This window comes from Ambystoma mexicanum, chromosome 5p (assembly GCF_040938575.1).
Source record: "Ambystoma mexicanum isolate Mex_15411 chromosome 5p, UKY_AmexF1_1, whole genome shotgun sequence".
In the NCBI taxonomy this organism is placed as follows: domain Eukaryota; kingdom Metazoa; phylum Chordata; class Amphibia; order Caudata; family Ambystomatidae; genus Ambystoma; species Ambystoma mexicanum.
The window spans coordinates 534,457,690-534,469,777 of NC_090930.1; the positions used below are offsets into that span (position 1 = coordinate 534,457,690).

Consider the following 12,088-nt stretch of genomic DNA (forward strand, 5'->3'; position numbering starts at 1 on the left):
ACCTTTGTATGTACTATGGAATGCAGGCTGACAAAGACTTTATAATGCAGTAGACAACACAATGCCCTCCAAAAGGGATTTGCCCCTATTAGAGAAAAATCCAAATCTTCTGCACTAATTCTAACAGTGAGCTACAAAAGAAAGCAGCTAGTGTCTTGTGAATTAGATAAGGATGTTTTAAGGTTTTGATGGAATACAAAAACAACACTCGACCTTCGGTTCTATGGTTCATGATGCCATCATTTTCTCTGAATGTCATTCTAGACGTGTAATTGCGAGAGATCGGACATGTGTGCTCTGTGCTTGAATTTGCAATACCATTAAATACCAGGTTACATTACGGTGACTATCATAAAAGTGATTGCTATTAAAAATAAAATATGCATTCTGCTGATTTCCGTAACCAACCAGAGGTTCTCCAGGTTTCCACACATGGTAAATTCATATTCTGTTATTGTGGCACTTTTGTCATGATGAAATGGAAATAAGTAACATTACGGCGAACTAAGCAATTTTCCTGTAAGACAATTGGTTATGGAGATAAATCACTGGCATAACGAAGTGACTGGGAAAAAGTAAGCAAATTCCAAGGGAAGCACGATGAACAGAGGGCGGCAATAGATAATAGAGCTAATACGTGATTATATATCAAAATAAATGACATAGGCAAGGAATAAACAATAAGATCAGTATATATGATCATACCATTTCATCTGTTAAAAAAACTTTCAGACTCTGTCACCCCTTTCTGAGTACACTCTGGCACTGCTTCTCAAGGCGCCTAGAAGTTTGGGGTCATCAAGTAAACCAAAGTGAAAGGAAGCAAGTCTGCATCGGTCAAAGAAGGAGCTCTGGAGACAGGGAAGGATTAGGAAGGGCAGCAGAGATACCACGTTCATTCTTGTTTGTAATGATACTGAACCAAAATTAAGGGGTTAATTGTTGCCAAACAAAGAAAATGGCCCTGTAGGAAAAGGAGGGAGGCGGGAGTTTGTCTCGGGAGGATAACTCAGGGGCATAAAGACAATGCAGAGCAACACAGGTGCGATCCCCGGGTCTGTGCTTAGAAACCTCTGGGTATTAAGTGCATTATAAATAACCAATTACAAAAGAAGTTGGTGAGTTTCCCCCGTAAAAAGTTGTATGTAACCAAAATGAGAAAACTTCTTTGCATTAAAAAAAAGAACATATCTTCTAATGTCGAATCTCATCCCATTGAAAAATGGTTTGTAATGTCACTGTAGCTGTTTGAATAGGAAGTGTTGTTGCTTTTTGCGTCGGTACACTCTAGAAGTATCTACAATGATGTGATGTTTGAACCGATGGGAGTCCATGGGAGTGGCATTCAGCTTAATCGGTTCCGGGCTGTATATCTGGCTTCTTCAGCGGGGCAGGCAGCACCTGGCTTTTCTGTACATCCTCTCAGATTTGAACAACCTCAGACCTTTACTCATGGGATCAATTTGTTTTTCAGCCACGATCCAGAAACGCTTGAAGAAAGAGAAGAAAGCAAAGAGGAAGCTGCAGGAAGCTCTGGAGTTCGAATCCAAAAGGCGAGAGCAAGTCGAACAGGCGCTGAAACAGGCGACATCGGGGGACGGGCTCAGGATGCTGAATGGTGAGACTGCATATGAATTCATCAGCTGCGCTGTAACACCCATGGCGTTGGCGTGAAGCACAGTATGCAACACTCAGCGTAACCTACTTTGTAAGGGGAAGGATTGGCTTGGAATGGGCATGGTAGCTTATGTTGGTGGTGTTAATGTTAATGTTAAAGGACATTTGTACCGTGCACTATCACCACCGGAGTGGTCCCCTGGCCCTCTGGGGGCTCTGAAATAGGAAGGGAGGGTGAGTTAGTGGGAGGAAGCTGGAAATGTGCAAGAGAGCAGTGATGTGCTGTTGGCGGCCTCAGCCCAGTGGGTCCATTGGCTGGGCCTGGGGTGTTTGCGGCCGGTAGTCATGTACTGTTGTGCGAGTCTGTGTGTTTTTGTTTTGTTGTTGCAATGTAGTGAAGTTTGTGCGGTTTGTTGTGCTGTAGGTTTGTGGTTGTGTTTGGTGTTTGAGAGGTATATGCAGAGGGGGAAATTGTTAGTGGAATCGGTCAGTTGGCATCTCTATCCTGAATTGAGGCGCTGGGCTCAGGAAGCTGAGTAGGCCCGTTCAACAGCAATGCTCCTTATAGACCCGCTAGCATAGGTAACATGCACACAGTAGGCAGTGAGGCAGACGGCACTGCATCTACAAGGGCCCTAATGTGTCTGGCTACTCATTATAGACTGCAGGCATGCCAGAGAACAATGGGTGCCACACGCCAGGAGGATTTCAGCCCAGCTACATAGCTGCCAGTATCACTGACTCACAATGCGAACTACGCCACATGCCAGCCCAGCAGGTGCATGGCTGTGTGCACGTGCCTGCTGAAAGTACCGTGCCTAACCAATGTATGGTCAGACTTAAGCTGTGGGGACGATGAACAGAACGGCCTGGTTTTTAAGTTTCTTATGTCACTAGTAATTACTGGCCACTTCAGAGAGAACTGAGTGAGCAGTCAAGCTTTTAAGAGATGGTTAGTCACGTGATTTAAGTATATCACAGATATAGATGGATAGAGAGAAAGAGAGAGGCATTGAGCGAAGAGCCAAGAGCAGTCAAGCTTTTAAAAGAGATTCTTAGTCACTTGATTTATGTATTTAGCAGAGAGAGAGAGAGAGCGAGAGAGAGAGCGAGAGAGAGGGAGAGAGCGCGTTGAGCAGAGAGCCGCGAGCAGTTTAAGGGAAGGTGTCACTGGGCCTCATTATAAGTATGCTGGTCTGGTAACAACGGTGCTGGTAATCTACCGGTACCGTTGTTACCAGACCGGCATACTCCGAGTTCTGAGAGCGGGTGCCTTTCCGCCCCCCCCGGTCTGACCTGGCGGGCGGAACGACACCTGCTCGCAGACCTTGACGGTAGCACCGGCTTCATCATGAATGGTGCCGGTGCTACCGTCCTCCCCATTCCAATTGAGTCCAAAGGGACTTGAATGGGAATGGGGAGTCATTTTTTCCGGCGCCGGCAAATGGGGAATTACCGGAACCACCGGGGCTGTAATACCCCAGTAAATCCCCATTGCCGGGTGCTGGAAAAAAAATGACTCTGGCGGCAGCCGTGCTGTTTTTACCAGCACGGCTACTGCCGGAGTCATAATGAGGCCCACTGAGCTGAAGAATGTGCAGTTATAGTGAAGGCACGTTGGTTTCTTTTTAGGGGTCTAGTGGCTGGCCTCTTGTGGGGATACTGACATGCCTCATAGATTGGTTGTTAATTTTCACTTATAACAGGCAACAAAGCAGACCTAGCAGGGTCTAGGTGCAGGGCAAAGTACAAAGGACCATTTAAAAATGATGCGAAAGATCCAACAATGCTCAAACGTGTTCTAGCACAACAACAACATGCCTGTAATAACACCATGTCTGTGATGCTCTACGGAAAGGACATCCTTTATTTACGTCACCGACCTGTGAAGAGAGGGCATCCCAGAGCCGGGAGGCAATAACTGCACATCTACAAACCTCCTGGTTTTATATTAGGATTTGGCACCTTTAGTAACAGTCAGACTTTTCTTGTTCCAGGTAGGAGAGTGGTGACCAGGCTCGGACTGGCCTATAGGGCAATAGGGCAATGCCCAAACAAAGCATGCAAAATGCTAGTGTGGGCCAGTTTTTTTTGTCAAAGTGGCCCACTTTTTAAGTTACTTCAGCATTTAGCTAGTAGTTAGGACCAGTGTTACTGAATAAATATTCTTTAAAATTCACAATTTGCATCACATTTGATCAAAAGCCTACCCCCTTGGGTACTACTCAAACAGTCCGTCACAAAAGACATGAATTGCCATTTGCAACGGTGGGCCACTTTTTCATTGCTGCCCGAGACAATTGTATGCCCCAGTCCGACCCTGGGGGTGACAGTCCTTGGATAGATTTGAATGCTAAGCACAGTACCTGAAAGGATACCCAGTTACGCGGTGAAAGCCAAACGCTGTCTTTCTAAGACCAGAAGCTGGTTCTCCCTTTGCAATCCCAAATATAAGATTCACCCCAGCATTTTCGACTTCTTGCAGATGTAGAGGTTGATAGGCTGGGCTGCCTGTGTGCATAGCACTGGCATAGCATAGCTTTGAATAGATCAACACTCTCACCCCCACCCCCACCCCCACCCCCTTCCCGTTCCTGCATGCTTTTCCTTCGGAAGAAAAGGACGGGTCCAGTGAAGTTGGCACAGCCTGAAGAAAGAACCCTTCACCACTGTGCCAATTAATGCTTTCATCCCCAGATCTGCTTCCCTAAAAGATCCAGGGCTATTACTTGCCTGACCTCAGTGGACTGTATCCCAAGGAGTACATCTATAAAGACTGTGTTGAGCTCGAAAAGGATTCGGTGCAGTGGAGGTTACCAGTAAGTAATCGGGGTATTAATAGCATTGCAGAACTCAATTACCTTTACAAAGTAACAATCAAAAATGTTCCACAGTAACCACGATGGCTGTATTTGTATTTTGCTCGAACACCTTGAGAAAGGTTGTGGCCGTGTTTACTCTTTTACAATGTGAATGAAAATTAACATTTTCCACGCAGCACAAACCTCCTTTGAGTCTCTTACAAAAGCAAGTCAAAGGCAATTCCTGCAACAGGATCCTGTCCGTTTTTTCTTGAGGGGTTGTTGATGGACTGTGTGAGGTTCCATTTCTTATTATCCCAGCATAAATGTCGCCATATAAAAATGATGTCATTTGTTTGAGGCGATATTGCCTGTAATCGCCATCTTTTTTTTTTTTAAGGGAGTGGGGTCACCCTTGCACCCTCTGCTCCCATTTACCTCATAAATGGTCCCATAAATAATGTCACTTATGCCGTTTCCTGGCATCTATATGTATGGCAACATTATTTATGGGGATAATATTACCTAATACCCTTTGTGATTGGTTGGGATGGAGTTATCAAGGAATCCTTCAACTTTTTCTTGGATTTCTTTCCCTTAGACTTCATCCCTTACACAAGGAGTATTGATGTTGACTTGTGTGCAATATACTCACTAAAACTCAATAACTGCTTGGGGGTTGCCCTGCAGGGGCCTTCACTAAAGGGCCAGGAAGTCACTCTTCATATGTTGGGTAGAGATTCCCTGGAAAGCTTTGGAGTAGCTGGAGGCCTGTCAAAGACGTTGCGCCTGTATTGTTCATTCTCAGTCCCTCAGTTATTGGCCTCCCATACAGAGGTGTTATCCAAGCCCCATAAATGCTGGCCAATTACAGTTCAGCATCTAAACGGATATTCATACGTAATATCTCGTGTTTGGGAGGGGGGGCACAGAATGATCATATTTGTAAGACTTAACACCCATGAATAATAATCCTTCTTTGGCTTGTTTGCTTACACCTTTTAGGTATTAATCTGTCCTGACATGCATTCCATATGTTTTAAATCCTGCTAAAGGATTTCTCTTGAAGAGCATGTCTATTTGTGAGCTTCATTTGCCTCCCTAAATGTAAAAGCTCATATTTCCCCTTTTTTAAAGAAGATACTCAATTGTGATTTTTTTTTTTTAAATCTAAACATTGAACTTCAAAATGTGTTCAGAATTTCCCATGTTGAGTAATCCTCACTATTTATGCCTGGAAAGTGCAGTTTCGGATAGTGCCAGGTATGAAACCCGCTCCTGTGACATAGGAAGTGTGGAACACTTGTCCTCTCGACACAGGAGAGCGCATTTGAACTGCAAGCGTGTTTTCCTCTTCCATTAAAACCCCGATTACACGGCATGGCCTCACCACACTGGTGGCTTCAATGCAGTTTAATATTTGTTCCGTGGAGATTAATATCTGTCCACGGCTTTATTTCCCCATGTGCGGGTGATGGATGGTACTGAGCGTGGTATTTGCAATGGAAATTTTATTGACAAGCTAATATGGCAGCAGGGATCAATGCGCGTCCCCCTGAGGGCATGACAAACAGGTTAGGAAAGATGCAGCGGCCCACATGCAGTATGCGTTACCTTGTATGTATCAACAGTTTCCCACTGACATTTGCTCATTCGCCTACGGTACATACATGTTGGTAGTGAAATGGATGTTAATGGTGCGCATGCGTGTGTGCGACTGTAACATGCATATGAGCTGTGTGCAAATATTTCGGATGACTTGGATTCAACTATGGGAGAGCAAATTCTGCATTAATCCTGATGGTCCCTTCTTTCAGATGTGGGGATCCCAGAGATGGAAACGGAACACAATGGGCCTCAGCTTGACAGTGCAGCGATGCAAGGTGCAGTAAGACATTTTTACTACTGGCATTGTAAAAAGAAGCAAAACACAATCTAAGCTATATTTGTTCTCTAGAAGAAAGAAGGGAATTATATGTTAACGGTTCCCTCCCATAGAGTGTGTGTCTTTCTGTGAAACGCCATCTTTGTTGAGCCAGAGCCCAGCATGGTCTAATGAATTCATCAAGAGTGACAACGTAAGGACCAACATGTCCAGCCAGCTGCACTCTAGGCCGGCCAGTCCATTCTGCAACTGACTGATGGCTGAGGAGTCTTTCTCGCCAGACACCAGTGTCTGATGAAGGGTGGACATGTGGATGCATGTTGCATTGACACCTCTTTAGCCCTTCCATGTTTCATGCAATGCACTAGTGGATTCTACGGCATGTAGACTTGGTTTCATTTGCTGAACCACTTGCACTAAACCTCTTGCACGAATTCCCTAGATTTCAGTCACTTGATAAATGAAAGCCCAGGTCTAGAGATGTTGTGTATGGATGACATTGAGTCATCTAGCCACCCCATTTGGTCGTGGAAGTAGAATTGATGGTCCAAAGTGATGTGCAGCTGAATTGTATCCTGGTGTGTTTATGGTCTCATTCATACACTGAACTGTTGGCAGAGTTTAACAACACAATGTCGACTGAGATATGTTTGTAGCAGTTATTTATTAGCACAGTTAATATCGCGCTTATTGTTGCTTTATTTGAGGGGATAAAATATGCTTTCAGTGCATATCAGTGATACCTTTATAAGCTGAGTGGTGTTGCAGTATCAGTGGGAATGCTTCTGATGCATGAAGAGAGGCTGAAGGTTGGGAGGACACTGCAACACATAAAAGAACTGATGCAGCGTAGGTTGGTGTGTCTATGTTTTCAGTGTGAACCAGGAACTCCTTTTAAACTTAGATCAGTAGGCAACAAACATTTTCTGTCCAGGCTTCTTAACACCATCCCTCGCTCGTCTTGTCTGCTGGGGGAAGGTATAAAGGCCCTTACTGTATTTAAAATCAGCATATTTCCACAGTAAGATTATGTCAGGGCTCTGGATGTTTTGGTGCTCAGCGGCCATCTTGTCAAAGTCTGTCAGCTATGCAAATCCCTACACTGAAATGAACTGAAATAGGTTACATTTAGCATTGTTCTATTGGATGATCTGCCCAAGAGAATTTGTACATCACAATAGTAAATTCAAAATGGTAACTGTCAACATAGGCGTGTCCTGAAAGTGATCTACAGGATTATGGAGATTCGTGTGTTGAACCATTACATTTTTAACAGTGACATTTAACAATGCATTGAACAGGATGTCAGCAAATAAGGAAGAGCACATTTCGACAAATTCCTGAGCGGAGAAACAACTTTTTGCTGACATTGCTCTTCAAATTAGATGTTTTCTTTATTTTAATCCATTATCTTTTTCAAACTATTTTCAACATTGCTCGTTTTTTAAACAGTGAATTCCACAATTTGTTATTGGGGATGGGCACTCTTCCCTTTCGTTTTAATCAATTATTCACTCCCAGTTGTATGCTATTATTATTATCAAATAATACTGTTAACATTGGTCATACTGATAAATATTGTGGTGAATATTATTACTGACAATAAGAATGATTAGAAAGATTATAAATTAATACATATTATAACAATTATGATTGCTCGTTCATAAAAATAATCATAAATTGCTATTGTCATTATTCTTAATTTGCTCAATTCTAACAGCCTATCATACTCGTAGAATCTTTGATGGATCCAACTCTCAACACTAACCATTTAGAATATTCAATAATCTCAGCAAACGTGCCACTTTAATCAGTATACCAGAAGCTTCACAAAAGCAATATGAAATGATAAACTAGTCAGATAACTTGTCTCAAGACCCAAGAATATTCACAGCGGATTCTCACCAAAGACTCTCCAATGGTTTGCCTGAAGCCACTTTAAATGTCTTCAAGCTTGAAACAGAGGAGACGGAACCTGTGAACATATTATAAGGACTCAATAGTTGTACCTAATTTCCGTCTTTCCTAGACTTTTTGGTGCCTCTCCAGCTGTGAAAACCCCTTCAGAAATGTGTGCCCTGGCCATACTGTGCTGGGTCTGTCTGTGCCATAGCAGATCATCTCTGTTAAGTAAACATAGGCTAAAAACAGCGTTGCCCCTCTAGTACTGTTAAACTTCAGGGGCCGCGTTTGACATATTCAACATCAAACCGTGTTTGAAGGTACTTCGGCCTGCCAAGCACTTTGGATTCATATGTTTGATGGTGCTGTTGCAGTTTACAAAGGATAACATTTAAGTAGAGAGGACCAAAGAGAGTGTCCCCTTCAGGTCACCAGCAGAATTACACGCGAGGACCATCATTAAATCTACAGGGCAACTTTAAGTAGCAAAGAGGGTGTTCCACCTTCATATGTCCCCTCCTGGTCACCACAAGAACTGCACACTAGGACTGTGATTAAACATACACATACAAGGCAACTTTAAGTATGAAAAAGAGCGTCCCGCCACCATATGTCCCTTTCTGGAGACTGCCTACATTGCACGTGAGGAGTTTCATTAGACCTAGAGGGGGCAACTTTAAGCATGAAAAAGAGCGTTCCACCTCATAAGTCCCCTTCTGGTCACGCTGGCACTGCACGTGATGACTGTCATAAAACAAACAGGGCAACTTTAAGTAGCACGGAGCGTCCCACCTCCATATGTCCCTTTCTGGTGACTGCCAACGTTGCATGTGAGGGCTTTTATTAAACATAGAGGGCAACTTTCTGTATGAAAGAGAGCATTGCATCTCTGTGTGTCCACTTCCGGCCACCCTGGCACTCCACGTTATCGAAAATACAGAGCAACTTTAAGTATGGAAGGGAGTATCACACCTCTTTATGTCCTTTTCAGGCCCCCTTCCCCCACCCATCATGCACACCATTAAAGAGAGAGGGCAAGTTTGAGCATTGGAGTGAGGCAGGGTTGTTGCTAGGTCTGGAAAAGATCCGGGGCTACGCTAATGTCGGGACTGTCGGGACTCGAGGCTATCTAGCTTTTTGGCTGTAACCCCTGAGCTTCTATCCGGGGCTACAACCAAAAGACCCGGGGGTATAGCCCTCTCAGACCCCCCCGCCTCAGCGACGCCTCAGTGGTCATGCTTGATTTGAGAGGACTAGTAGTGCACTATGCCATTAAAACGGAAGATAACAGGGTATCCTGTGCTGATTTTGCCGATGTCGATGAAGACTTGCACGTCACTATATCAAAGCCTTTATACAGGGCATAGAGCAAGCATAGTGGGTTGCACTAAACCCTCTCTGCTCATCTATTGCTATTCTGCCTTTCAATTACAAAATGCCAACATGCATCACTTTAAATATCGCACAAGGGACGCTGCTAACCGACATTTTATGTTGCACACTTCCAAGTGCCCCCTGCCCACAGTCCCGACGTACCCCAGCATTTCCATTATTTATACAAGCACTTTGTGTAAATTGCAGAAGCCTCGGTGTCTACATGCATGTACACACCGTACATTAAACAGCCCCTGCTCGTTTCCTCGTTCCCCCTCAGGTATCGTCAAGAAAGCCAACTGCGAGACCGGGGAAGGGAAGTTATTGACCTGCCAGGCCCCTGTAATAAGCAGAGTGCGCAGCGAGCTGGCTGTAAATGCAAGGTTTGTTCCCACTTATAATGGATGACCTCTTTGAACCCCTCGCTTGACTTTGCTCCGTTTCACCTCTCATTAGCTGGGAGGTCATCACTTTCAGAAACAAATAACGTATCTCCAGTCAGCTAATTAGATAGCCCCAGCGCGTCCTCTCTGAAGGCGCGCATTAAAGGGCCACCCCTAGAGTGACCTGGTGCTGAACGGAAGCCATCTTGCGCGGCTTCCTGCTTGACAAATACATTTCTATTTTTGCAGAAGAGCAACAGTTACACAAATAATGCCCTGCTCAATCTCTTAGATAAAACACGCCATTCTTTATAAACGTTAGCATTTTAACGGTATCCGGTCATTGCATCTAAAACAAAGCATCGACAAACCATACCATTGAAAATAAAGCATCGGGAAAAAACATCAAATGCATTTTTTTCAATGGTAAAGGGTTTAGTTGAATAAAAAAGTGTTTTAAACCATTAAAAAGTCAGGGTTTGGGGGGAACCCCCTCATAATTTTTTTTAACCAAAAATGCAGTCAATGTTTTTTTTTAGATGCTTTGGTGTCAATGATGTGGTTTGTCAATGCTTTGACTGTCGATGCTATCACTAGGAACCCATTTTAACAGGTCAGGAGCATAAACTGAAGCATAGTAAATTAACCCAAATGTGAAATTCTAGAATTATTGTCTCTCGCTCGCCGAGTGGAGTTTCTGTACTGTGCTCACTCACTGGAAACAAAACCTCCCCATGTAGGTCTCGATTCATACAGACGGGTGAAGCTACTTAAAATGTCCGCCACAGGCTTCACATTTATCAGTGATGCCACGTTGCGCTGTTGTTTTCACAGGCACCGCACCTCTTACTTGCTGACAAACTCAGAGGGAAAGGGAAGGCCTTCGGCTCAGATTGACGTTTGTCTGCTTAAATGAGCTCTTAATCTTGGTTGCAGGGGCAGGGTCTGATATGGTGGATCTCACACACAATATCGGGAGGGGGGAGGTGGGAGCACCGGGAAGGTTTGTCTACCACCCTTAAGCTTGTTTTCTAGAGGTAGGTGCGTATTTAGCAGCCTGTTGTAAGAACCCAATGGGACAGTGCACATTGCCCCCCGACGAGAAGTTGCAGAATGGTTGGGGATTCTTACGAAGTTGGTGCCGGATACATAGTTCATATGTTAAGAATGAATTGACTTAGGTTTGTAGGGTCACAATTCAATAAATGAGGAGAGCTTGTATATTTAATCGTGCCAATGGTTTTTTAATGTTACCAAAAGGTTCCGACACATGTTTCAAACACTTGGGGGTCTTTGTCAAGGTAAGTGTGTTTATATTTCATGTACGATGATGAAAGGTGGCCATGTTGCTTGGCATGGTATTGGGCACTAAGTAGTGCTTCTGAGTGTGGCAGATGCTCCGAGTAACGTCTACTCTCTGTCCCTGTCCCAATATGGTTGCACATGCAGCAAATGACGTATGTGATGTTCCTGCCACTTTGTATTATTTGTGCTTCGTCAAATTCCTAAAATAATGTTTTGGGGCCCATTCTCGCTGCGAAAATTCAGAATAGAAGAACACATTTGACATTTTAGGGAATGTTATAATTTTCGTTTTTTAACAAATTCGTTTTGGGGTGGGTTTAAGGTGCCACGCAAGCCACACTGTGATCTAAAGTGACAGTCATGTCACTGTGTTGTCTTGAAAGGCATCAAAGTCAGTTCCATGGAACAGTGGGTCCATTAAATAAAATTATAAAAGTGAATTTCTATGCTACCCCTTCTTCCACTTAAGAAGAGGTGTTTGCTTAAGTGGCACTTTGCTGTTTTGTTTTTTGTATGTATTTATTGAAAATGGATATTACTGGACATATTTATGTCAGGAGAATTTCCACTGCTGGGTGCTTTACAAACCTTTGCAAACTCATGATATAGTAGTTCATATATGAAACCTGCTGGTGGCGGGAAGGAGATGGAACCAATCAATTGGGACAGAGTAAGAGAGCTTTTAACTACATCTTCAGCAATTCTAGCATTTCCGGATGGGAGCTGGTCAACTTACTGCAGAAATGATTCCGCGGTAAAAGAATTTGCAACCCCATGCAATGCAAGTGACAATCAAACCCTCACAAACAGTAGTGGAAAAG

At 43.8% G+C, this 12,088-nt stretch overlaps 1 protein-coding gene across 15 annotated transcripts in view; it reads left to right on the top strand.

Moving 5' to 3' along the window:
• Positions 1 to 12,088, top strand: part of DACH2 (dachshund family transcription factor 2) — a 1,006,899-nt gene that overhangs the window by 930,473 nt on the left and 64,338 nt on the right. For all 15 annotated transcript variants that reach the window (XM_069612949.1, XM_069612948.1, XM_069612947.1 and 12 more), the window contains 2 exons: positions 1,475 to 1,618; positions 6,236 to 6,301. In XM_069612949.1, the coding sequence (XP_069469050.1) occupies positions 1,475 to 1,618; positions 6,236 to 6,301 (210 nt within the window). The remainder of the gene's footprint in view (positions 1 to 1,474; positions 1,619 to 6,235; positions 6,302 to 12,088) is intronic.